We start from the raw sequence: 26,953 nt of genomic DNA on the forward strand, positions 1-26,953 counted from the left end.
CACATTGATGTACCATCCTGTACCATTGATTACACATGTGTAACACCACATGTACCATTATACACATGTACCACAGTACATTGATTAACATGTACACCACATGTACCATGTTACATGTACCATTTTAACATTAACATTACATTGTACACACAACACCATGTACCATTGTATACATATAACCACCATGTTACACATTTGATTACACATGTACACCACATGTACCATTGATTACACATGTCACACATGTACATTGATTACCATACACATGTACACCACATGTACCATTTACAGTACACCCATGTACCATTGTAATTCACCAGTACATTGATTACACATGTCACCCATTACCTTGTTCCATGTACACCACCATGTACCATTGATTACACATGTACACCACATGTACCATTGATTACACATGTACACCACATGTACCATTGATTACACATGTACACCCATGTACCATTGATTACTTACACCACCATGTACCATTGATTACACATGTCAACATGTACCATTGATTACACATGTACACCACCATGTACCATTGATTAAACATGTACACCACCATGTACCATTGAAATTACACATGCATTATAACATGTACACCACCATGTACCATTGATTACACATGTACACCACCACATGTACCATTGATTACACATGTACACCACCACCATTGATTACACATGACACCACATGTACCATTGATTACACATGTACACCACCATGTACCATTGATTACACATGTACACCACCATGTACCATTGATTACACATTACACCACCATGTACCATGATTACACATGTACACCACCATGTACCATTGATTACACATGTACACACCACCATGTACCATTGATTATAAACATGTACACCACCATGTACCATTGATTACACGTGTACACCACCATGTACCATTGATTATAAACATGTACACCACCATGTACCATTGATTATAAACATGTACACCACCATGTACCATTGATTACACATGTACACCACCATGTACCATTGATTACACATGTACACCACCATGTACCATTGATTACACATGTACACCACCATGTACCATTGATTACACATGTACACCACCATGTACCATTGATTTACACATGTACACCACCGACCATGTACCATTGATTACACATGTACACCACCATGTACCATTGATTACACGTGTACACCACCATGTACCATTGATTATAAACATGTACACCACCATGTACCATTGATTACACATGTACACCACCATGTACCATTGATTACACATGTACACCACCATGTACCATTGATTACACATGTACACCACCATGTACCATTGATTACACATGTACACCACATTACATGTACCATTGTACACCACCATGTACCATTGATTATAAACATGTACACCACCATGTACCATTGATTACACGTGTACACCACCATGTACCATTGATTATAAACATGTACACCACCATGTACCATTGATTACACGTGTACACCACCATGTACCATTGATTACACATGTACACCACCATGTACCATTGATTACACATGTACACCACCATGTACCATTGATTATAAACATGTACACCACCATGTACCATTGATTATAAACATGTACACCACCATGTACCATTGATTATAAACATGTACACCACCATGTACCATTGATTACACATGTACACCACCATGTACCATTGATTACACATGTACACCACCATGTACCATTGATTACACATGTACACCCATGTACCACATGTCACCACCATGTACCATTGATTATAAACATGTACACCCACCATGTACCATTGATTAAACATGTACACCACCATGTACCATTGATTAACATGTACACCACATGTACCATTGATTACACATGTACACACCATGTACCATTGATTACACATGTACACCACCATGTACCATTGATTACAACATATACACCACCATGTACACATTGATTACACACCATGTACCATTGATTACACATGTACACCACCATGTACCATTGATTACACATGTACACCACCATGTACCATTGATTACACATGTACACCACATGTACCATTGATTACACATGTACACCACCATGTACCATTGATTACACATGTACACCACCATGTACCATTGATTACACATGTACACCACATGTACCATTGATTACACATGTACACCACTATGTACCATTGATTACACATGTACACCACATGTACCATTGATTACACATGTACACCACGATGTACCATTGATTACACATGTACCATATACCTTTGATAGCATTTGTACATCATGATATATATAACTCATATACATACTACATACCATAGGTACCACATGTACGAGAACACACAAGATGAGTTGTATATATGTTGTTTCCATTATTGTAGAGTATCTTTGCCTGTGTCCATACACATGCAAAATATGGAGATGTAAATATTCAGATCATATGAAATGTAAACCATAAATATCATCCATATACTTCATAAATGGCCATAGACTGAAATTGACCATTGATTATATACATACACCACATGTACCATTGATTACACATGTACACAACCATGTACCATTGATTATAAACATGTACACCACCATGTTCCATTGATTATAAACATGTACACATGTACCATGTACCATTGATTACACGTGTACACCACATGTACCATTGATTACACATGAACACTACCATGTATCATTGATTACACATGTACACCACCATTTACTATTGATTACACATGTACATCATGATGTACCATTGATTACACATGTACACCACCATGTACCATTGATTACACATGTACACCACATGTACCATTGATTACACATGTACACCACATGTACCATTGATTACACATGTACACCACGATGTACCATTGATTACACATGTACACCACGATGTACCATTGATTACACATGTAGACCACCATGTACCATTGATTACACGTGTACACCACATGTACCATTGATTACACATGTACACCACCATGTACCATTGATTACACATGTACACCACCATGTACCATTGATTACACATGTACACCACCATGTACCATTGATTACACATGTACACCACCATGTACCATTGATTATAAACATGTACACCACCATGTACCATTGATTATAAACATGTACACCACATGTACCATTGATTACACATGTACACCATGTACCATTGATTACACATGTACACCACATGTACCATTGATTACACATGTACACCACATGTACCATTGATTACACATGTACACCACATGTACCATTGATTACACATGTACACCACCATGTACCATTGATTACACATGTACACCACCATGTACCATTGATTACACATGTACACCACCTTGTACCATTGATTACACATGTACACCACATGTACCATTGATTACACATGTACACCACCATGTACCATTGATTACACATGTACACCACCATGTACCATTGATTACACATGTACACCACCATGTACCATTGATTACACATGTACACCACCATGTACCATTGATTACACATGTACACCACCATGTACCATTGATTACACATGTACACCACCATGTACCATTGATTACACATGTACACCACCATGTACCATTGATTACACATATATACTACCATGTACCATTGATTACACATGTACACCACATATACCATTGATTACACATGTACACCACATGTATCATTGATTACATGTACACCACGATGTACCATTGATTACACATGTACACCACCATGTACCATTGATTACACATGTACACCACCATGTACCATTGATTACACATGTACACCACCATGTACCATTGATTACACATGTACACCACCATGTACCATTGATTACACATGTACACCACCATGTACCATTGATTACACATGTACACCACCCACACATGTACCATTGATTACACATGTACACCACCATGTACCATTGATTACACATGTACACCACCATGTACCATTGATTACCACATGTACACCACATGTACCATTGATTACATATGTACACCACGATGTATCATTGATTACACATGTACACCACTATGTACCATTGATTACACATGTACACCACATGTACCATTGATTACACATGTACACCACGATGTACCATTGATTACACATGTACCATATACCTTTGATAGCATTTGTACATCATGATATATATAACTCATATACATACTACATACCATAGGTACCACATGTACGATGTAACATATCTAAATCTTATCATATTTACATGTATAACCTTAAAATTAAAGACGATATATTTTTTAAACATTTCATTGTTAGTTTCTTTGTGTCATATGTTTGATTCTAGAATCTTTAGTTAATTATAATCGTAAGTGCTACCAGCGAAAGGTATTCAAGGCAATTAAAAAATCTGGAACAGATTTAATCGGTGATTTTGACTTCACTACTCTTGTTGTAGTATATCTAAATTCCCCTGGGGTATATACTATAAGTAGATTGGGGACTCCTACACTGTGTGTGTATAAACTGTAAATGTCAAAGTGCCTTATTTAAAGGTACAAGATCGTCTAATTTAGAATCTCCTTATAGGAGCTATTATAGTTTAGGATTTCACTCTCTATCAGTAATAAGTTATAGAAGCCATTTAGTTCATAACTTAAAAGAATCATATCACAATTGTATCAATATAAGAACTACTGGTAAGTAAGTATTATTGGATTTTGACAGTCTCTTTATGTAGGCTCATGAATCTAATTTCATATTGTTTGTAAGCCATTGTAAACCATTGTCAGTATATTGCAGATGACATATACGTGTCTTGACTAATAACTAGCCTTTACTTTTATCTCAATCTTTTTGTATCTACATATAGTTAGTTTTAATCAAAGACTGATTAGTGAAACCAGTGAAACTTCCACCATTACTTAACTTTTATATACACTGATTCTTATTTGATTTGTTGCTTAACATACCAAAGGTATATGATATAATTCTGTGTCAGCGATGCTATAGTTAGCGCAGCACTATACGGTACAGATAGGAAACCTCCTATAAAATATTGGCAAGTCTCTGCTAATGTACAGGTTGTGTGCCCTCCTATAAAATATTGATGAGCCCCTGTTATTGTACAGGTTGTGTGCCAGCTGGAAGTTACTACACAAGTCTATGGTACAGCACCACACTCAGCTCCAGGGTACAGCTGGTCAACAGAAACAGGCAGAACAGCTTGGGGGGCTCATCTTCACCATTCAACAGACCATCCAGGAAATCGGAGGGGAGGTCCAGAAACCCCCTACCCCAAGGATCAATCAGGGTAGGTCTAGAAACCCTCTACCCCCAGGATCAATTGGGGTAAATTTGACTCCCTCCCTTACAGTAAATCAATCAGGACTTAAAGTTGTATTGCTGCTAATTTCACTGTAACGATATGTAACTTAAACATTTGATATTTAAACATTGACATGTAACTTGATGATTTAGCTCCCCAAAAGCATATGTCGGCCTATAAGAGAGCCGAAATCTAGGAATCATATATTCCTGGTTTTGAATAAAGCGCCTTCAATCACCGCCATGTTCAGTGACTTCGGGTTTTGTCGGATTCCGAATCGTATCACGTGACTGACGTTCGACACGACCTGCACGTGGTGAGCCAGGTAACTAGCGTAAGCACACATGTGTTTGTTTACTTTTTCCTTCTGGCTTATATGAGCAAATCATGCTGGTATATGTCCACAAATTAATTTTTGAAACATCCAATTTACACATTACCGTAAAATATTGTGTATATCAAATATTGTAATGTGCGAGCATTATTTTCTTTGTAGATAGAGTCTGATGAGGTCGACCACATGTTTTGTTTATGAAAAATTGTTGATATTTTCTCTTGGTTTCACAACTCTCGTTTTACTTCGAGATTGTCGCGACGATGTTCGGAAGAGTTCGGAATGATTCGGCATCTTTCCAGCCTATTTTTCACGTGTACACGTTAATAAGATTTTTTACTTTTATAATTAAAGATACTTCCAGTGCTGCAACTTTATAAAAAATGGTAAAATTAGAAAGTTTAAAACTCAGGCAGACGGAGAAAAATATGTATAACACTTAAACTGTTTTCACTATGACAAAAAGAGCGAAAGTTATAGACCATACAACTTTAAGTTTAGACCTAGCTCATAAAAAATGACACAACTATTTGTAATGTTAACTTTAATATAAAAATGACACAAGTGGTTGTAATGTTAACTTTAATAAAGAAATGACACAAGTTTTTGTAATGATAAATTTGGCTAAGTTTAAACTGCAGGCTAATTTAAATTTGGACTTATGTCTGTTTTATTATGTGGGGACCATGCAGTGTTATTTCAATAGTTGTACTGAAAGTCAAATAGGGTAAGTTCATTCTTTGAATTCTCATGGTTCCGACAGTCTGAATTCAGTGTCTCTCAATCTTCGTGCAAAAGAACATTAGTTTATATTGTCATACTTAACTTGTAAGAATGAAATATATTTTGATAAAATTCTTTATAACCTTGTAAATGTGAGCTGTAATTTTGTTCCAGGAGATAGACTCAGTATGGATGGAGAACACACTATGGCTATAGATTCCTGGATAGCCCAGCTCTCACAAATGTCAGGTAAGTCGTATAGAATGTCAATAATTCTCATGTGGTTTATCAGTTCCATAATGCACTGTAAATGTGTATGTTCAATATCTTTATCAAATGAAAAAGGCAGGTATGCAACTACTAAAAAGAATATTCTGAATTAATTAGTATCAAAATATCGATAATGGGGGGTAATGAGTTTAAAGATAAATTAAAGATATAAAATATAAAATACAGAGATTTGATATGGATATGAACTGTTCCTCATATTTTCAAAGGAAGTATTGTCATATCATGATGATGACATAATTTAAATATCAGACTTATAGATAGAAGTTACTCTTGATTATTATGATCATTACTGAATTACAAGAATTGGTCTATAAAAAGAAGTGAATCCTGAATATCATACTATTCCTCATAGTTGAATGAGAGCCCCTTGCAAGGGGACAGCTATGTACGAATGCTGAATCCAGACCCCAACCCTGACAGTCATTTATGCTTATCATGTCTGGGGGACAAAAAAAATTTGCATAAAAAAAATGTTCTCCATAGTTACTTCCCTTCGTAAACTGTTCTTTGAATGGGAAATTGTTATGATAATACTGTTCCATAGTTACTTAGTTATATAAATTGATTCTTTGAATGGGAGATAGCTACTAAGATATTATTTATCCCTAAAGACCACCCTGACGATGTCCAGCAGATGAGCAGACTCCTACATTCCGTCCTCTATACCTACATCATTAAGGGACAGCTAGCCAGAGGTCTGGACTTTGTGGACAGTCTGGTAATCCAGGCCAAAGTGAGCACCGCTGTGTCCGAGCAGGATGACCCGTCTCTTATGATGACCATTGTAACCCATTCTCTCAAGAAATCTTTGGTAAGTAATCTAACATCATTTAGCATACTAATTAATAAAATCATGTAATAGATAGCCAATGGAATCATGGAGCCTTTATAAGCAGTAGTGCCCTCATGGCCTTGTGACCTTTAATTGTTTTTAGTGGTGAGACACAAAACAGAAGTTTTGAGTGTGGCAAGATCTTTTTAATATTCTTTATTATCATGTCATGGTCAGCTGTTTTTCAAATGAGTACAATGACAACATAGGATATTCCAATTTCTTTGTAACATCTTACTTTAACAGGATGGAAACCAGATGGTACCCTGTATACGTAATCGCTGCATCAGACAGTTGGTACAGACGCTGGCCAGATTCATGGCCGCCTACTTCAGCAATCAGACCATCTACGTATTCCCTCCACACAACCCTCAGTCCCTGCCTGTGATGCACATGGGGCCCGTACAACTCAGTAAGTATAGTGGTCACTGTTTATACTGACCACACACCCTCATTCCCTGCCTGTGATGCACATGGCGCCCGTACAACTCAGTAAGTATAGTGGTCACTGTCTATACTGACCACACACCCTCAGTCCCTGCCTGTGATGCACATGGCGCCCGTACAACTCAGTAAGTATAGTGGTCACTGTCTATACTGACCACACACCCTCAGTCCCTGCCTGTGATGCACATGGGGCCCGTACAACTCAGTAAGTATAGTGGTCACTGTCTATACTGACCACACACCCTCAGTCCCTGCCTGTGATGCACATGGGGCCCATACAACTCAGTAAGTGTCAAATTTGCCTTGCTTGGTAACTGTTCCTTGTGGGCTGCACATTCAAGCCCATATTTTGATGGAAAATTGCTGTACACCTAAACCTTGCTGCCATTTCCCAAGAAGTTGAAAGTTGGCAATTTAAGATATCCAAGTTGAAAAGATTATATTACTGCTAGTAGATAACTTCACATTAGTAAAGTATTTAGTAAAATCTATTATCAATATCTATGAAAATACAAAACTTTGTACAAGATTTTCCATTGTCTTATCAGGTAACAGAATTATTCCTAAGTACCATGAGGATATCACTAACCTTGTACGCCAGGAGGGATTGAGTCAGACCTGGACGACAGAGCGAGTCGTCGAGTACCTCCTACTTAGTGGACTCGTGTGCGAAGCGGTCTGGTTTGCAGACAAAATGGGGGACTGGAAGGCAGCATTCCTGCTCTCTGTTGCATGTACTACTCACAACTTTGTGGCTCCAAGATTGTACAAAAAGTAAGATGATTGATTATAGAATTGTAAATACTAGATGTAATATCATATAGAACTTGGCTTTATTGTAACTTTAGCCATCTTGATCTGTTTTGTGTTGAACTTTAATCCAAAAGTTCCATGCTCAATTTGTAGCGGAAACAGTGAGGGAGTTCGTAAGCTAATTTACGACATTTTGATTGTGTCACTGTAAGCTCATAATACTAGCTGCCGTAGTTTAACCAAACAGATATACATTGTTATAATAGCCTAAATATAACTGTAGAAGAAAGTGTGGGTCTGATACCAGAAACTATAGAAGAAAGTGTGGATCTGATACCAGAAACTATAGAAGACAGTGTGGATCTGATACCAGAAACTATAGAAGAAAGTGTGGATCTGATACCAGAAACTAGGCTATAGAAGACAGTGTGGATCTAATACCAGAAACTATAGAAGAAAGTGTGGATCTGATACCAGAAACTATAGAAGAAAGTGTGGATCTGATACCAGAAACTAGGCTATAGAAGACAGTGTGGATCTAATACCAGAAACTATAGAAGAAAGTGTGGATCTGATACCAGAAACTATAGAAGAAAGTGTGGATCTGATACCAGAAACAAGGCTATAGAAGACAGTGTGGATCTAATACCAGAAACTATAGAAGAAAGTGTGGATCTGATACCAGAAACTATAGCAGAAAGTGTGGATCTGATACCAGAAACTATAGAAGACAGTGTGGATCTGATACCAGAAACTATAGAAGAAAGTGTGGATATGATACCAGAAACTATAGAAGAAAGTGTGGATCTGATACCAGAAACTATAGAAGACAGTGTGGATCTGATACCAGAAACTATAGAAGACAGTGTGGATCTGATACCAGAAACTAGGCTATAGAAGACAGTGTGGATCTGATACCAGAAACTATAGAAGAAAGTGTGGATCTGATACCAGAAACTATAGAAGACAGTGTGGATCTGATACCAGAAACTATAGAAGACAGTGTGGATCTGATACCAGAAACTAGGCTATAGAAGACAGTGTGGATCTAATACCAGAAACTATAGAAGAAAGTGTGGATCTGGTACCAGAAACTATAGAAGAAAGTGTGGATCTGATACCAGAAACTATAGAAGACAGTGTGGATCTGATACCAGAAACTATAGAAGAAAGTGTGGATCTGATACCAGAAACTATAGAAGAAAGTGTGGATCTGATACCAGAAAACTATAGAAGACAGTGTGGATCTGATACCAGAAACTATAGAAGAAAGTGTGAATCTGATACCAGAAACTATAGAAGAAAGTGTGGATCTGATACCAGAAACTATAGAAGAAAGTGTGGATCTGATACCAGAAACTAGGCTATAGAAGACAGTGTGGATCAGATCTGTAGAAGATTGTGTACATTTATTAGACAATTACATTTCCTTCGTTACATTCTCATCAAATGTGTATAGATTAAATAAAATAAATCCTTAAGATCCAGAAATGTTTGAATGTGTAAAGATAATGTTTACAAAATAAAATTCTGTCAGGTATATCATGGATGCCTATATTTATGATTCCCAGGAAGAAGAGGCCCCTGATGCTTCCAGAAGAGCTCAGCCCCACAGCCATACTACAGGGCAAGCTAGAGGCTCTGATCCATCTCGACAAACGAAAGACTGGAGCCATCGTCAAACAGGAGGACAAACGAGGTACAACTACAAGCACTCTTTTTAATGGTTTAAATCATGATTTATTCATACATTTTAAGGTAGATGTTGACCTTAAGGGCGGTAAATCTGTCTAAAGTATGGACATTTTTCAGTGATTCATTTTGCAACAGGTATTTATTAGCCTGTTATCCAGTGAATTTAGCCATGATGTTTTTCCTTGAGGGCAGTTAACCCTGAATTATTATCCAGTGAATTTAGCCATGTGATGTTTTTCCTTGAGGGCAGTAAACCCTGAACTATTACATAACATTTTGATATAAAGATCATGATATGAAGATTTAGAAGTGAAATGTAATAAGTATATCTTGATCTCTGGACTTGTGTCTTGCTGACATTTCTTGTTTAATATCTTAAAAGAACTTGATTTAAGATACAAGCTAACTTATATGACTTACTAAGTATCTGTGTTGTCCTTGCAGACTTTATTCCCATTGATAACGAGACCAACCTGGTCCAGCTGACACGGACCATCGAGGATATACTGACCGCCGGGATCATCAGTAATGTGGAGACTGTACCATGGCTGTTGTCCAGCCTCGTGGACAGACTCAAACATGTGGTGTCCAACTTCTCCCCTATAGTGCCTAAAGATTTCTACCTGCCTGCGCCACCTGTGTATTGTCCACAACCCTCCGAGGTTGACAAGGTAACAATAAGATTTGAAATGACAGATCCATACACCAATTAAGGTTCAGTGTTATAATAAGAATGTTCAGTAACTAAATTTCCACTGGAGAGTATGGATGCCTTTTCCTATGTAAATATTATGCTCAATAAATCCTGTTTGGATTGATATAAATCTGTACCCTTATCAGGAACATTATTCAGACTTTATCCAGTACTAGTTTAAAAGGTGGCTGATATTCTGCCACTAGTCCTTTGGGCCATGTGTTCATGTCTACATGGAGTGGTGTCTGTGTGAGTTGAATGTCCAAGGTTTTTCTGGACCAATAAACAATAAACCCTAACATATTTCTTAAATGACCATGGTTCTGACTTTTGAACACCATGTAAAACTAGAAAGAAAAAAATCTGACGATTCTTATAAACATTCTTATAAACATTTGTGAACAGGAGACGGGAGGTTCCCATGAAGCCCAGCGAGAGAGAAGACTGAGATATCAAATCTCGTCCTTGGTACAACTAATCCTGGTGATTATGGAGGCGTCCCATGTTTCTCTCCCGTCGGCTCGCTGGTACATACAGGAACTGACCAAGGCTCAGGCTAAAGCCCAGCAGTTCAAGGTGAGATATCTATACACATTAGCATACAGATATATTAGATAAGACCTAATTAGCATTTCAAAGCTGATTATCTCGAAGTTTGAAATCTTAATTAACAAATTAAAAGCATATTCATAGTTTGCAGGGTAATAAAAAGTAAAACAAACCTGAAATCCCTATTTTACATGTGTGTCAGACTACATTTGTTTACCGTATTTCGAAAGTTATGATGGTAAATTGGCAGTGAAATGACAAAAAACGGTTTCTGATTGGTTCTAATGGCATTGTATGGTAATCAATGGAGTCATCTGAACATAATGTCTTACTGATCATTTTCTGATCTTAATAAGTGTAGTGTATAATTAAGATCCTGTATTTATCTAGATTGTGTTGAAGATTTCAAAAAAGTTGTGTTGGATTTGTAGGCAACAACAGAGGGGCCGTGCCTAGAACTACCGGAGGTTTTAGAGAAGTACAAACAAAAGAAGTCTTGGTTTAATAAGATGCAGAAGGAGAGATCCGTACGACAGGTCGTTAACAGTTTCCGTGATTTCTGTACCATTCTATGGATGCTTCATGCTCGTGACAGACTTTCTAAACTACTGAGACAGCGCGAGGAACGCATGAACGATGTCAAGTATGAGGATTATATGAGAGTAAGTTTCAGAAGTTATGAAATTGTGTTTTGTTTGAAATTTAATTTATGGTGCTAATGCTTTAGGCTATTGTGGAACATACTTTTGCATGGGCAGTGGTGAAGCTTGATTCCTACCTTATTGTAATTGTTGTTTACTTATGGATGTGCCTCTGTTGGAATTATGCTATACTTCTGATTTAGTGAAGGATATTGTCATACAATCAAAGTTATTTAGTTTCTTAAAAAATATTGTGTTTTTAAGTTGAAAACCAATATTGGTTATATCAATACACATTTTCCATTGATATGAAGCTTTAAATTGCAGAGAAATATTTCAAGATACTTGCAATTTGAAAAAGGTTTGTTCTAAACTTTAAACAAATGTGAAAAAATGTGTTTGATTGTATTTTACAGCATTTAATATAGCTCTTTATTTGGTTTTAGGAAAGCTGGGAATCCAAGGAGGGAGAGAGTTGGGTAAAAGAGTGTTTTACTAACCTACAGTGGGCAGTCCACATGGCCACATTCAGTAGATTCCTACCAGACGAGGGATGTGTGTACAAAATCATGCTCTCCCTTCTCTTGGAGCTTCCTCCAAACGAAGACACAGCCGACATACTGGCCGAGTTCTTTTATGATCAGGACAATTTGGATGCAGAAGTTCAGGAGAAACTTGACAAGTTGCTTGCTGTTTGGCAAGGTGTATTTATAGAGCCTGAGGATGATGGGAAGTCGGCCAGACCCGACACTTCCATCGATAACAATGATGATGAGAATGAAGGAAGGAAGTCGGTTACCTTCCTACAAGTGTCACCTAGAGGGAAAATTCTATCTGTGTATTTCTTCAAGCAGTGTGAAGTTGTTATGAAAGTGATGAAGAAGAAATCCAAAATCTTTGGTCGATTTGAAGAATTTGTTTATGACAAGTCTGGTAAAATTAACAAGACTGACAGCTTGAAAGGCAATGGCCATAAAAGTAAAAATGGATTCCACATAGGATGTAGGCCATTTGAAACGAAGACGTCCTATCTGGAGTTTTTAGACAATTTCTTTGACATCTCCTTTACAAAGATCTTAGACACTGACAATGACCAACATAAGTGTTTGCCCTTGTTAATGCCATTCTCAGAGGAAATTAGCGCCAGGCAATTTCATGATATGGATGAGAAGTCGGGAACGACAATGCGTGGTCGTCAGTGTCTGGTTCCCATGACAACCCCTCACAGAGCAGTCAAACGTGCACAGAGTGAGTCAGTGCTACAGTATAAGGGGTCAAAGGTCAATCCAGGTTTCTACAGAAGTGTTAGTGCAATGGAGCCTAATGCAGGGGCAGATAATTCCTCAGGACCTCCAAGTAGCAGACGACAGTCCTCGCCACAGGGTCGAGGAAACATGACTGACTTGGCATCCAAATTTGCACAGTCTGAAGATGCCCTGTACAAGGACACTGCTGCAAAAGACGACTCCAGAGTATTACTAGACGTGGATTTCGGAGCCAAGTATCATCACTTACAGAATCTTCTAGACTGGCTCTCGCACTGGGGAAATAAAAATCATTCTCTTGGCCTTCACTGGAAGAGGGAGAAGGATCTGGACTTCCGTCCGACAATGAAGATTAATGTTCCTCCTACACTAGTTATATTGGGTCTCTGGTTGGTTGAAAACAAGTATACTCCTTCCAAAAAAACTGCCAAGGCAGGTCGTAGTTCTGAGGGTCAGAATCTGTCGGTCATCGAAGAGGACACGGTCAGGACCAACAGATCAGAAGTAGAGGCAGCATTGATCCAGCAAACACATGTCAAACAGGTAGAGGCACCTACAGGGTCAACAAGGTCATGGAAGGGCAAAGGTCAAAAGTCACCTGTCAGACAGGATCTTGGCATGTCTTCCAGTATGAGAAGTTTCTCATCGCACCACACAGAGAACGAGTATGATTTGGAAACAGAGGAGGTGCACACAGCATACGAGAGAGTTTTAGATGGGTGAGTCCATTATGAACTTGCTTCCTTTTAGAACAAACTGTATATCCTATATACTTTCATTTGTAATGTATCTTTGATAGAAAATTGGAAAAAAATCTATTTAATATGGTAAAGCATGCAGAATTCCTTTCCTGGAGGATACAGTTGATTTGTTGGAAAGTCCATTAACTGACGGTCTGCATACAATGTGCTGTTTGTGTGAGTGTCTGCATGTTTTGGGAGGCTGTGGTATTGTCATGTTGTGCTTGATTAAGATAAAAGATTCATTGATGTGCTTTTCAGTGACACTAAAGAAGAAAGCAGTTCCCTTGAAGTGAGCTCGTTGGGTACAGACGAATATGAACCAGAAATGCGTCAGACTTTGTCTATGATCCGAGGGTGAGAAGTTATTCATAATTTAAATTTTTTATCCATATTTATCCATATTTAAAATCATGCTGATAGATGCACCTGTGTAGTACTTGATGAAAGTCGAAGAATACCGAAGTATTAAACACACAGAATCATGATATAGCTTAACCTCAATGTCTTTCTTCATTCCTAATCTACCTTTACCTTTGTTTACATATTTGAGTGTATTATATAAAGCAAAATTTTCTTCACTACAAGTCTACAATTAGATGTGTGAATTAAATTACTTTTTCATGACTTTGATGTGAAATGTTTTAAACATTACAGAACTGACCCCCAGAGGTCGCGTCGGTCCCTCAGACACACCAGTCCTGACCATAACTTATCCTACCTGAACCGAATCCACAACTTCCAGTCTCCAGACAGATATAATCCACGCTCCCCCAACACCAGTACACCTAAATCTCAACGCTCCATGCGCCATACTGGGTCGCCACGGACAAGGTCATCTAAAGGTCATCACCATGGAGAGTTGGGCGGCGATATTGCTTCACAGTTACAGGGCATTGTGAGGTCAGAACTATGGCGGATAATGGAGGTAAGAATTAATCAGTACTGTAAGATTTTAGGAATAGACTGTTGATGTAAAATAGTAAACCAATAATTGAGGCATATGAATTTGAAATACAGTTTCCATAGTTATTGTAATTTGAAACATACATCTGTTAAATGTTTTCAATGTAAAAGAACTAATGGAATGTACATGTACTTAGTGTATTAAAACATGAATACTGGTGATAAAGAAAAAAATTCATGAATTAAGATTTGATTTTAAATCAATGGAGGATTTCAGATTTGTTTACATGGGATAGGTCAGGTATACCTCATTGATAATCTGTCTATATGTAGGTACAACACACAAACATGCTGGCTATGATGGGTGCTCTAGATGACCAAGATTATTCTCAGTCCCCACCCCCTCGGAGATACCCTCGTAGACCTCAATCCCAGTCCCCACCCCGTAAGCGCACAACAGAAAACCGAGCGACAAGCCCTCTGAGACAGTCCAGGGGTAACAGTCTTGACCGTAGTACCATGAGGATAGAAGAGCTTGACCATACGGGAAGGCCAAGTTCAGGAAAGAAGGGGTCTGTTAGAGGTGCCCTGACAGAACTAAGGGATTTACAAGGCACCACTGGTCAGTCTCGAGCCAGGTCGGGGAGCAGGTCACCTAAAAGGAAAGAAACCCTTGACCGATCTACCAGAGAGAGAAAAATGGAAGTTAAAGAAAACATTAATGTACAGCACTCCCAACAACAGAGCAGTGAACCTATCCATTTCATACCAAAGTTTTTACGGATTCCAGCGGAAAGGGATCTACATGATGAACAGGTACGACTTCCAAGGATTCCGTCTCAAGCCTGGAAGGAAAAAGACGATGAGTATGCAGAAAAACCACCGGAGAACATCAATATCCCTCTCCTTAATGTGTACGGAGCACATGCTCCATCTCGATTGTTCCCTGGAGTTAATCGATTTCCTGGTGAACAGCTTCCCCCATATGGACCCCCACCTCAATATGAAGGCTACATTGACCAACAGAACACTGACCAGTCCATAGGTATTCCGCTGTTAAAGATGCCAAATGAAACTAAACCCTTCCTGGGGCCCCGTCCAGAGCCTACCTTTGGACGGCTATTGGCTCCTCATCTGATTTTGGGCAGTGAACAAGAGAGGCACCAACAGGAGATGGCCAAACAGAAACATGCACGAGAATTCCACAGACAACAGGTAAATCTCATTCATTATGTATTGTAGGTAAAAGTTATGTTGTTGCTTAATCAATGATTCATACAAAGTACATGTACCATGGTATTTTGCTACTAGAGTGAAGCCAAGGGAGCTCTGATTAAACAGAATGCACTTGAGTTGGCCACATAATGCTTGATTATTACAACCAAAATACTTGTTGCATTAACAATGTGAAAAAAAATGCCAATTGTGCAAGAATGAATGTGCTTTGTTCAATTTCTGTGAAAATATTAAGATATTTCAATAAAAATATCTTAAATGCATACATTGCAGAAATGTAGTTTTCATGTATTATTTGAGCCAAAATGTTTAGTATTGACTGAACTTCTTTATTCTAGGTTGAAAATTTAGAAGAGTTAGAGAAACAGAGATTTGGTGAAAATCTTCTTCACATAAATCTGAAGCATCAGGAGCTGAAAGAACGAAAGGAAGAGGAAGCTACAGTGAGGAAGAAAAAACAGAAAACTAGAATTGTACGGTCCGAATCTCCTACAGAATCTGAATATATTGTAAGTTGAATATATATATATTTAAATACTGAATAATGATGTGATAGCTGTTAGCTATATAGGTTTACCATGTTTAGACCTCCCAGTCTCCACCTATAGGTTATGTTTTCAAGTTCTATTTGAGGCAGTGTCTAGGTTTGAACATAATACAGTAAAACATTGTTATAACAAACTTCTGGGGCCAACGAAATCACCTTGTTATAATCATAGTTTGTTATACACATATTATAAACATATCATAGAAACTTTGATGGGATGCAACACGTACTAATCATAATCATGAATTCATTTTTAGCATGTTCGTTATAGACATGTTTTACTGTTGATCATTTCCAATACCTATCCATAAATTACAAACTAATTAGAAATAAAATTAGAAAAAATTTGAAACACAATTTGGAAAGATTTGGTTTGTCCTGTTATCGACCAGGGTCATTTGGTTAATTTTTGTTTTAATTTGGATTTATTATGATGACAATTGTTTTTGCAAATTTATCAGACCCCAAGGAAGGCAGTGACCCCTAGATCCACCACCCCAAGGTCAGTCACACCGAGGAAGTCTGTAACACCAAGGAAGTCTGTAACACCAAGGACTCCCTGCGATGGGAGCACGGAGGCTGAGGACGAGGTAGAGGAGAGTACAGATTTGGCCGAGACTGGTGAGGATATAGATGAAACCTTAGAGGAAGAAGAGGAGTCTGAAAAAGTTCACGACGGCTATGCTATTCAACCAGGTTAGTTTTCAATTTAGAACATTATAAAGTACATGTATTTATTATATGCAAAGATATTATAGAACTCCATGGTCATTGGTACTTCAGTATGTTAGTATTGACCGATCTCCAGGCAGTATATAGGCAATGAAAACTGACTTGCACATGCATGTGTTTCTATTCAATATCTGAGCAAACATTGTAGCATACACAATGCAAAATGGAAAGTCACTAGTGATTTGTCAATTTCATCAGAGGATATAGACTACCTGGTAGGTAATATTTAAACAGTCAAACCTTGTTATCTTAAGTTGGCAGAACCATGATAAAACTTTGTGTATTCAAGTTTATTTGCTACCTACTAGAATAAAAAGTGAAAAGCCTAGATGGCGAATCTTTCAAATCATACATGGTATTCAAATGCAACAAGTTTGAGTTAATAACGTTTAATGTTCGTATTATTAAATCCTGATATTAAAGTTGGTCAGCAAACTATTTACAGAAAGTAAACTAGGTTATTCTATTTAATATGTGTTAAGGTCAGTAGCCTTACATAAATACTGGAGCATAGTATGATTATAGTTATCAGATAATCTGTCAGCGAATTATGCTTCCAAAGAACTATGTCACCTGCCATTTTTACTTGAAATTCATTTTCTTCTGTGGTAAGGAAAATTCATTCACCTTATAGTTTAAATGTCTAATTCCATCATGTGATGATCACGTGATTTCTGGCATCCAGGGTCCTTTGACAATTACCTTGACCTTGATGAGAAATTGGGTCCTGAGGCTGACACTAATGCCAGGATACAGTACAGAACTGCCATGATCCTTAAAAAGCAGCGACAAAAACGTAAAAAGGTCAGTTAGATTGTAACCTTGTAATACTCACAAACATAAATTACTCACAAAGCTCCAAAATGTTGATTTTTAAAACAAAAACTTGGAAACTAAATGAATAATACCTCTTCAGTGAAAACCATTGCTGAGCCAGTGAAGGTAATTGTGTGTTATTTTATTTTATCAGGTTGACTTCTCGACCAACACCACAGAGTATGCTGACATGGGTACAGATGCTGACGAAGCATTTGAGAGTGTCAGGACAGCCGAGGCCGCTACATCTATCACCAAGGATACAGGTATCATAATAAGATATCAAATTAATGTGTTTTTTTTAAATATGATAATCAAGAATTGCAAAATGCCTAAAGATGATGTTATGGAAATGTCTATGAAAGAAAATGACTATTACTTAAAAATCAAATGTTTCTGTCCTCTGTATGAAGATCATTTGGACTCTATAAATTCTGTTATTTAGATCAGTTCATTGTGAATTTATTGGGGTATCTGATTCTTAGACAGTAAAATACCTTGTAAGATAAAATAAGAATTTGATATGAAATAAAACTTGAGTGTTTTACTAAACCAGGTGTTGACCCGATCCAGGAAGCGATAGTAGAGTACAACAGGGCGCGACAGGGTACAGCCCTTCCTCCAGACATCTATATGGGGCTGCGATTCGGTGACGGAGAGAACCAGCCAATGTCAGACGTAGCGCCTGATGGCAAGCAGGTACAATAACAGCATTCAGTCTTCTATTTCATCTTTACATTAATTTTTGTTGTGATATTTTGTAGAAAATTTTTAAACAATAATCAAGAAGTAGACATCAACTTTGTGACTGAGAAATATAATCCAAATCTTTGTAATTTCCCCTGCAGGCTAAGCCTAAAGGTCGTTCCTACCTCAATGTGGTAGACCTGGATGCAGCTGCTGTCCTCAAAGATCTCCGAGCCATCAGGGATGAGGAAAAGGTTCAGGAAGATTTAAGTTTACGTCCAACCTCAGAAACTCTGTCTGCCAGAGGTCGTCGGCAAGATCAGGATTTTGGAAATCTCGAATCATCTCTGAGAGAAGCTTTGGAGCCACGGGCACCAGTACGACCCTTCAAACAGGACGCGGTCACAGTTAGCATGTTTCAGCAGCATGGTAGACCCACTGGAGAAAGGTAAGACTGGATTATAAAATGTGACAACGTTAATCCTCTCTCTATATCCCTCTTGTGATTGTGGTGAAGGTCTGCTTTCAAAATTCACCCATATGTGTTTATATTTACACTTGTATTACATTGTCACCTGATGAACCGGTTCAAGCCCATAGTTTATTTTTTTCAATATTACACGACATGATGATTTTGCCAGAATCCCTGATAAGGCCTATCTGTCCTATATTGACCAGTTCTTCAGATAATGAATCATGGAATACATGGCATATCATTGAAAAGTGTAAAAGAGTTTATCAGGAAATTTCAATAAGGGAATCTGGAAGACAGGAAAATAAATCTTATCCTACCAGGTAAGATGAGCGTGGCCTTATTGAGAAAAGGCAAATAAGATTTTGAGGTCTTAGTACAATCTGTTGACTCCATGTTGATGACTGCTGGTAGCTTCACCACCCTTCCAAGCTTAAGCAGTGAGGTATTCTTGCTATACGCAACAAGCAGTAATATAATTATCTCAAGGTGAATTTGCTTTGTTGCAGCTACAGCAAATAAAAAACATTCCTTAAGTATAAAGATTTTACTGTTGGTTATTGGCTGTTTCAGGGTGTCTGTGGCAGTCATGCCGCGCGACAGTGTGGTGGATACGCGAGCTGGAATAATACAGCGTCTGCGTGACATGAACAGTCAGGCACTGGCCATCGACCAGATGTCCACGAAAATCGAAAGGGATTTCCAGACAACGCACATGGTTAGTAGACTGTTCATGGTGTTTATAAAATGGGGGTTAGCTGGAGACATGTTTGTCTATTGATGACTTAGTTTTAAAGCCTCTACAGATATAACAGTTAACTGATAATCAGTGTTAAGATATCTGTATTCATACTGTGTTATGTTTGTAGATGCTGGATACCTTAGATAATTTGGTGGAGGCTGAAGAGCCCCAGGACAGGGACAGAAGTCTATCTCCCACCGGTAAAGCTAGTGCTAGGTCAGAAAAGGCCAGTTCCCGGAGTCGCAGTCCGGGACCTAAAGTATCTCATCGGTCACCAGAGCCAACAGCCCGATCTTCTAGTCATAGTCCAGGGCCTAAAATGTCATACAGGTCACCAGAGACAACAGCTCGCTCGGCAAGGTCAACAGCTCTCACAGAAAGGAGTCGACGAGGACAGAGGTATATATACAAACATACAGGTTTTTAATGTTATATCAAAAAAAAAAAATTGGGAATGTTTACATTCATTGATGATTAATAATGTGACTGAAGACTAAACTGGATAATACTTCATTTATTTTTCTGTACTAATACAGTGGACCGCACGAAAATGTCAGGGAAGGGATTTCTGTAACATAATTTATACTCACTAGTCCGGAAATTCGGATTCCGAATCCGGAACTCCATTTTGGGAACGAAATGTAATTTTCGTTAATAAATTCCCGCATTAATCAGGACAATTTTTTGTCGCCACGTGCCGAGAAAATCCAAGGCCAGCTACAGTCGTGTTAAATACACACTGCCAAATGACACTAGTGTGTGTTGTCATAACGACTGCTGCCAGGTCATAGCCATGGGTGTTTACCTGAACACCTTTCACACAGGTACATGCAGTTATGTAACAGTTCATTGGTTTTCTATAGGAGATCAAACTTCAGTGTTGTAATTGAGATACACAATACATTTTTAGCCACAGGCTTTTAAACATGTTTGGGTACGGTTACGTATGCTGTCGATACCTTACTGGTTTCGCATGCAGAATATATGGCTCTGAGTTTCGGATACAATAACGTGAGATAATACTCACAAAATTAATAAGTATTTTAATTGTATGTGAATCTATTCGAATTTATCGTCTATAGTATAAGATATAAAGGTGTTACATTAACGAATAACAGAAAGGAGAAACCAGCAGCTAAATTCAAAACACAATTTAATTATATATACAATATTATACAGAGATGGTTTACAATATCTAAAGTAATTGGTGGTGGTACAAGACTAGTACGATGATTTAAAGTGTTACTTATCTGTATGCGAATGTCCTGGTATAATCCTTGATCCTTCCAGGTTTCAAATTAACAATAATCACAAATCCACAAGGAAATTGAATGTCCACCGATGATTTGTAAAGTTCCAGGCAATATGAATAAATCCACACAAAGTGTTGTAATAATCCACAGATAAAGTCACAATAGCTCTCCCAATAGAATCTTATATGACGCTGTACAATTCTTGATATGTCTTATTACAGGTCTCATTACAGTTCTGATTAGCTTTGGACAGTTGGAGTATATATAACTAAACCCTAATTCAAGAATATTGGAGAACCTTCTACTTCCAGAAATATCTAACTAAAAACAGTAAACAAATAAACACACAGAACTTTCTGGAAATAGATCATTCTAGATCTCTACTTATAATCAACATGTTTACAAACATATTTGTTTATACGATGATGATATTCTAGAAAGTTCTATAACCTAAATTAATTATGTGAACTTTATAGGATGTATTGATAAAAAAAACTATAGGAGTTATCTCCCTTATCTCATAACTACATGTATTTAGTGTCATACATAACACACCCCTCCTTAAAGAAAAGAAAGTTTTCTTGAAAAGGAAACTTTCTTGACATATTAAGTCATATTTAAATCCTTGATAAAGCATCAGCCAGAATATTGTCTTTCCCTTTGATATGTTTGATGTCAAGATTGTACTCTTGCAAAGTCAAACTCCACCTGAGAATTCTTTGATTTTTGTTTTTTCATTTTCCCAATGAATGTCAAAGGGTTGTGGTTGGTGAAGACCAACACAGGCACAACTGTAGTGCAGAGATATACATCAAATTGGTTCAAGGCCAAAATCAACGCTAAACATTCTTTCTCAATGGTGGAATAATTTCTCTGGTGTTTGTCAAACTTTTTCGAGAAATAACAAATTGGATGGTCAATTTTTTCAGTACCTTCTTGCATCATCAAAACAGCACCAACACCTACATCGCTGGCGTCAACAAACAGTTTTAAACAGTTTATTAAAATCTGGAGGAGTCAGAACGGTGAGTTTGATAGTATGGCTTTCAATTTCTCAAAGGCAGACTTACATTCGTCTGACCAGACAAATTTGACATTTTTCTTTAACAAACAGTAAGTGGAGCTGCTATAACAGAGAAATTTTGACAAAATTTTCTGTAGTATCCAGCCATACCAAGAAATCTCATCAGCTCTCTCTTGCCTCCAGGAGTTGGAAAATCTATAATTGATTCTACTTTGGCCTGAACAGGTTTAACCTGCCCCTGTCCTACAACATGGCCTAAAAATTCAACAGTTGCATGACAAAATTCGCATTTCAATAAGTTTACAGTCAATTTCATGGTAGTGAGTCTTTCGAAGAATTCACAAATCCCGCGTAGATGGTCTTCCCACGTGTCGTGGTAGTTGATGACGTCATCGATGTATCCATCACAGCCTTCCAGGTCTGATATCACGCTGTTAAGAAGACGTTGAAATGTTGCCGGGGCATTCTTCATACCAAACGGCATAACTTTGTACTGGTACAAACCTTGTGAGGTTACAAATGCCGACACTTCTTTAGCTCTTTCTGTTAATGGCACCTGCCAATATCCTTTCAACAGGTCAAACTTGCTTACGTACTTGGCTTTGCCAACTTTGTCAATACACGAGTCAATCCTTGGAATTGGATAAGAGTCTGTTTTACTGACAGAGTTTACTTTTCTGAAGTCAGTACAGAACCGGTATGTCTTGTCTGGCTTTGGTACCAGAACACATGGAGAGCTCCATTCACTTTTGCTTGGTTCAATAATATCATTGTCCAGCATGTATTGAATTTCTTTCTTTAAGTGTTCTTCTTTCAAAGGATTGACACGGTAAGGATGTTGCTTGACAGGTGGCGCATCGCCTACATCCACGTCGTGATAGATAGCATCTGTTTTGCCTGGTGTATCCAGAAACAAATGTTTATACTCAAGTATCAAATCTTTAAGTTCATTGCGTTCCTTTTCCGATAGATGACATAGTTTCTTGTCCAAGTTCGCGAGCACATCTGAATTCCTTAACTTAACACCACAGTCTAAACCTACATCTTGTACACCACCATCTAAGTCTAATTTACAAATATCAGCTGTACTTTCACTTTGTGATGGTACAGAGGCCAAAGTAGCAATAGGTTGAGAGGTCTTGCTCTCTTCTCTATCTACATATTTCTTAAGCATATTAACATGACATAATTGAGTTTTCTTGCGCCTCCCTGGAGTTTGTACAATGTAGTTAACATCATCGACCTTTTTCTCAACAACATAAGGTCCAAAATATCTAGCTTGCAAAGGCTGACTCGGTATTGGTAATAAAGCCAAAATTTTGTCACCTGGATCAAAACTTCTTGCACGGGCATCTTTATCATACCATGTTTTCATTTTGGTTTGAGTAAGGGCCAAATTTTCTTTTGCCAATTCACATGCCCTTGTCAACCTTTGCTTAAAGTTACACACATAATCTAAGAGATTCACTTTAGAATCTTCGTCCAAAATTTTGTCATTCAAAATTTTCAAAGGACCACGTACAGTGTGTCCAAACACAAGTTCAAAGGGACTGAAGCCAAGAGATTCTTGTACAGATTCTCTAACGCTAAACAACAACATGTGTATACCTTTGTCCCAGTCTCTTTTGTTTTCAAAACAATAAGATCTCATCATATTCTTCAATGTCTGATGAAAACGTTCTAAAGCACCCTGAGACTCTGGATGATAAGCACTAGACTTATACTGCTTGATCTGGAGCTGGTACATGACTTGTTGAAAAATACCAGACATGAAATTCGAACCTTGGTCCGATTGGACAGCTTTTGGAAGACCAACCAATGTAAAGAATTTAACCAAAGCCTTGACTATGTTAGGGGCTTTAATATTCCTGAGTGGAATGGCTTCAGGAAAGCGTGTGGAAGCACACATAATAGTTAAAAGATACTCATTCCCAGACTTAGTTTTGGGTAGAGGACCTACACAGTCTATAATGACTCTACTAAATGGTTCCTCAAATGCTGGAATGGGGTGCAAAGGTGCAACAGGGATTTTCTGATTAGGTTTCCCTACCACCTGACAAGTATGACAAGACCTACAAAAATCAGCCACATCCCGTTTCAACTTGGGCCAAAAGAAGTGATCTAAGATCCTGTTATAAGTCTTGGTCACACCTAGATGCCCTGCCATAGGTACGTCATGAGACAAACTTAGAATATCTTGCCTATACCTCGGTGGGACAACTATTTGATTGACAACCTTCCAGTCTTCCTCGGGAGACACATCAGGGGGGCGCCACTTGCGCATCAACACACCTGACTGACGGAAGTAACAAACCGGGACTTTCTCAGCCTCTTCCTCACTCAAAGCCCGATTACACAATAAGGAGATTTCAGGATCTTTCTCCTGTTCTACTATAAGCTCCTCTCTAGACAAAGATGATTTACTCATCATGTCAGACAAAGAAGTACCCTTGTTAGGAACAACTCTATCACTATCAAAGTCTACAGGATTGCTTAAAAGATCACACTTGCTCCCGACATCCTCTATATCATGAGCCAAGAAAGTGTCACCTAACCCTGGACTATAATGATCCTCAACTACTGCAACATCAGAAACCTTCTTACCCATTGAACGAGTTACAGCACAAGAAGGGAAAATACCAGGAAATTCCTGTTGAATAGTCTCAGCATCACCTGTTTTATCTGGAATACTGGACACTAAGGGATCTACCCTAACTTTCTCTCCAGCCAAGTCATTGCCTAAAATGAGCGACACGCCCTCTATCGGAAGTTCCGGTCTAACACCAATGGTGACAGGCCCAGTAACCAAGTCTGACTTTAAATAAACACAATGGAGAGGCACATTAACAAAACCTAACTCTACACCTTGAAGCAAAACGCTACTACCAGATGAGGTCTCCTCAGACAAAGGCACTACACCATCTAATATTAAAGAATGAGAAGCCCCAGTATCTCTCAAAATCTTCACAGGTTTCAAGTTGGTGATATCACTAGTAAGTGAAACAAAACCTTCAGAAATGAAGGGAGAGTACTTCTCCAAGACACTATCAGACTCTGAGCTCTTAATCTCAACAGACACTTTAGAATCTTCCACAATATTACTAAGTTTCTGACTAGGCTTTGACATAGCTAACACAGAAGGAACTGACTGTTTACGCCTTTGCTCCTTACGCTGGAGGGAATAACATTCAGACATAACATGCCCTACTTTCTTGCAGTAATTACAAACAGGATCAGAAGGAGACCCCACACCTGCCCTATGATCTGTTTTAGAATCAGACTTAGTCTTGTCACCTAATTTAGGTTTGTCGTTGGAAGGGCCACTAAAGGTTGGGTTCCTAGGCTGACCAAATTTACTAGTACCTGTGGTACTGTTTTTGTCTTGAGAACTGTTTTTAACAAATGAGCCTTTGTGGGTGAGAGCGTAATCATCAGCCATTGTAGCTGCTTCACTCAGTGTTTCAACTTTTCTCTCATCTAAGTGAGTTTTTATGTTTATGTGGACACAACGTTTAAACTCCTCTATCAACAATAATTGCCTCAATTTACCAAAATCGTCATCAATTTCTTTAGAATCACACCACCTATTAAATAATTGTTCTTTTTCTCTGGCAAATTCTACATGAGTTTGTTCATCTCTCTTTCTCGAGTTTCGAAATTTCTGGCGGTAAGCCTCAGGAACTAACTCATAAGCTTTCAAAATAGCTTTCTTGACTACTTGGTAATTTGAAATCTCATCTACAGACAAAGAAGAATAAATGTCTCTAGCTTTACCAATCAAGACACTCTGAAGAAGCATTGTAAGCTTATCTTCAGGCCATTTCATACTGTCAGCTATTTTCTCAAAATGCAGAAAATACTTGTCAACTTCTTTCTCTTGAAAAGGAGGAACTAACCTAATATTTCTACTGACATCAAAACCTTTGTTTCCTTGTAAACCCCTAAAAGTTAGATTACTTGAACTGTCTTGAGAAGCTAGCTCTAATTCTTTCATTCTAAGTTCTGTTTCAGCTTGAATTTTCTGCTTCTCTAGTTCTAACATCTGATCTCTCTCGATCTCTTTTTCTTTTAATTCTCTTTCAATTTCTTTTGCTCTTAACTCTCTTTCTTTGTCTTTTTCTTTTTCTCTTAACTCCATCTCTTTCATTTCCTTCTCTATTTCCATTTGTCTTAGTTTCATTTCATGTTCAAGTTCCATTTGTCTAATTTGAATTTCTGAACTGACTGTTTCCTCTATACTATCTAATGCACTAGAGTCAAATTTGCCATTGTCAACAAAATATCTTATAATTACATTCCTAAT

General features: G+C 38.0%; 1 protein-coding gene across 1 annotated transcript in view; it reads left to right on the forward strand.

The window, feature by feature from the left end:
• The window catches only part of LOC138326501 (ciliogenesis and planar polarity effector 1-like), a 53,789-nt gene that overhangs the window by 12,626 nt on the left and 14,210 nt on the right, over nucleotides 1-26,953 (forward strand). The window contains exons 11-31 of the mRNA XM_069272599.1: nucleotides 5,075-5,256; nucleotides 6,503-6,577; nucleotides 7,231-7,430; nucleotides 7,698-7,863; nucleotides 8,447-8,672; nucleotides 10,223-10,350; nucleotides 10,791-11,017; nucleotides 11,446-11,616; nucleotides 12,021-12,251; nucleotides 12,677-14,214; nucleotides 14,497-14,592; nucleotides 14,893-15,163; nucleotides 15,475-16,356; nucleotides 16,716-16,886; nucleotides 17,386-17,620; nucleotides 18,342-18,460; nucleotides 18,627-18,738; nucleotides 19,029-19,171; nucleotides 19,321-19,607; nucleotides 20,205-20,349; nucleotides 20,501-20,772. Coding sequence (XP_069128700.1) covers nucleotides 5,075-5,256; nucleotides 6,503-6,577; nucleotides 7,231-7,430; nucleotides 7,698-7,863; nucleotides 8,447-8,672; nucleotides 10,223-10,350; nucleotides 10,791-11,017; nucleotides 11,446-11,616; nucleotides 12,021-12,251; nucleotides 12,677-14,214; nucleotides 14,497-14,592; nucleotides 14,893-15,163; nucleotides 15,475-16,356; nucleotides 16,716-16,886; nucleotides 17,386-17,620; nucleotides 18,342-18,460; nucleotides 18,627-18,738; nucleotides 19,029-19,171; nucleotides 19,321-19,607; nucleotides 20,205-20,349; nucleotides 20,501-20,772 — 5,877 coding nt within the window. The remainder of the gene's footprint in view (nucleotides 1-5,074; nucleotides 5,257-6,502; nucleotides 6,578-7,230; nucleotides 7,431-7,697; nucleotides 7,864-8,446; nucleotides 8,673-10,222; nucleotides 10,351-10,790; nucleotides 11,018-11,445; nucleotides 11,617-12,020; nucleotides 12,252-12,676; nucleotides 14,215-14,496; nucleotides 14,593-14,892; nucleotides 15,164-15,474; nucleotides 16,357-16,715; nucleotides 16,887-17,385; nucleotides 17,621-18,341; nucleotides 18,461-18,626; nucleotides 18,739-19,028; nucleotides 19,172-19,320; nucleotides 19,608-20,204; nucleotides 20,350-20,500; nucleotides 20,773-26,953) is intronic.

Source organism: Argopecten irradians, chromosome 6 (genome assembly GCF_041381155.1).
Source record: "Argopecten irradians isolate NY chromosome 6, Ai_NY, whole genome shotgun sequence".
NCBI lineage: Eukaryota > Metazoa > Mollusca > Bivalvia > Pectinida > Pectinidae > Argopecten > Argopecten irradians.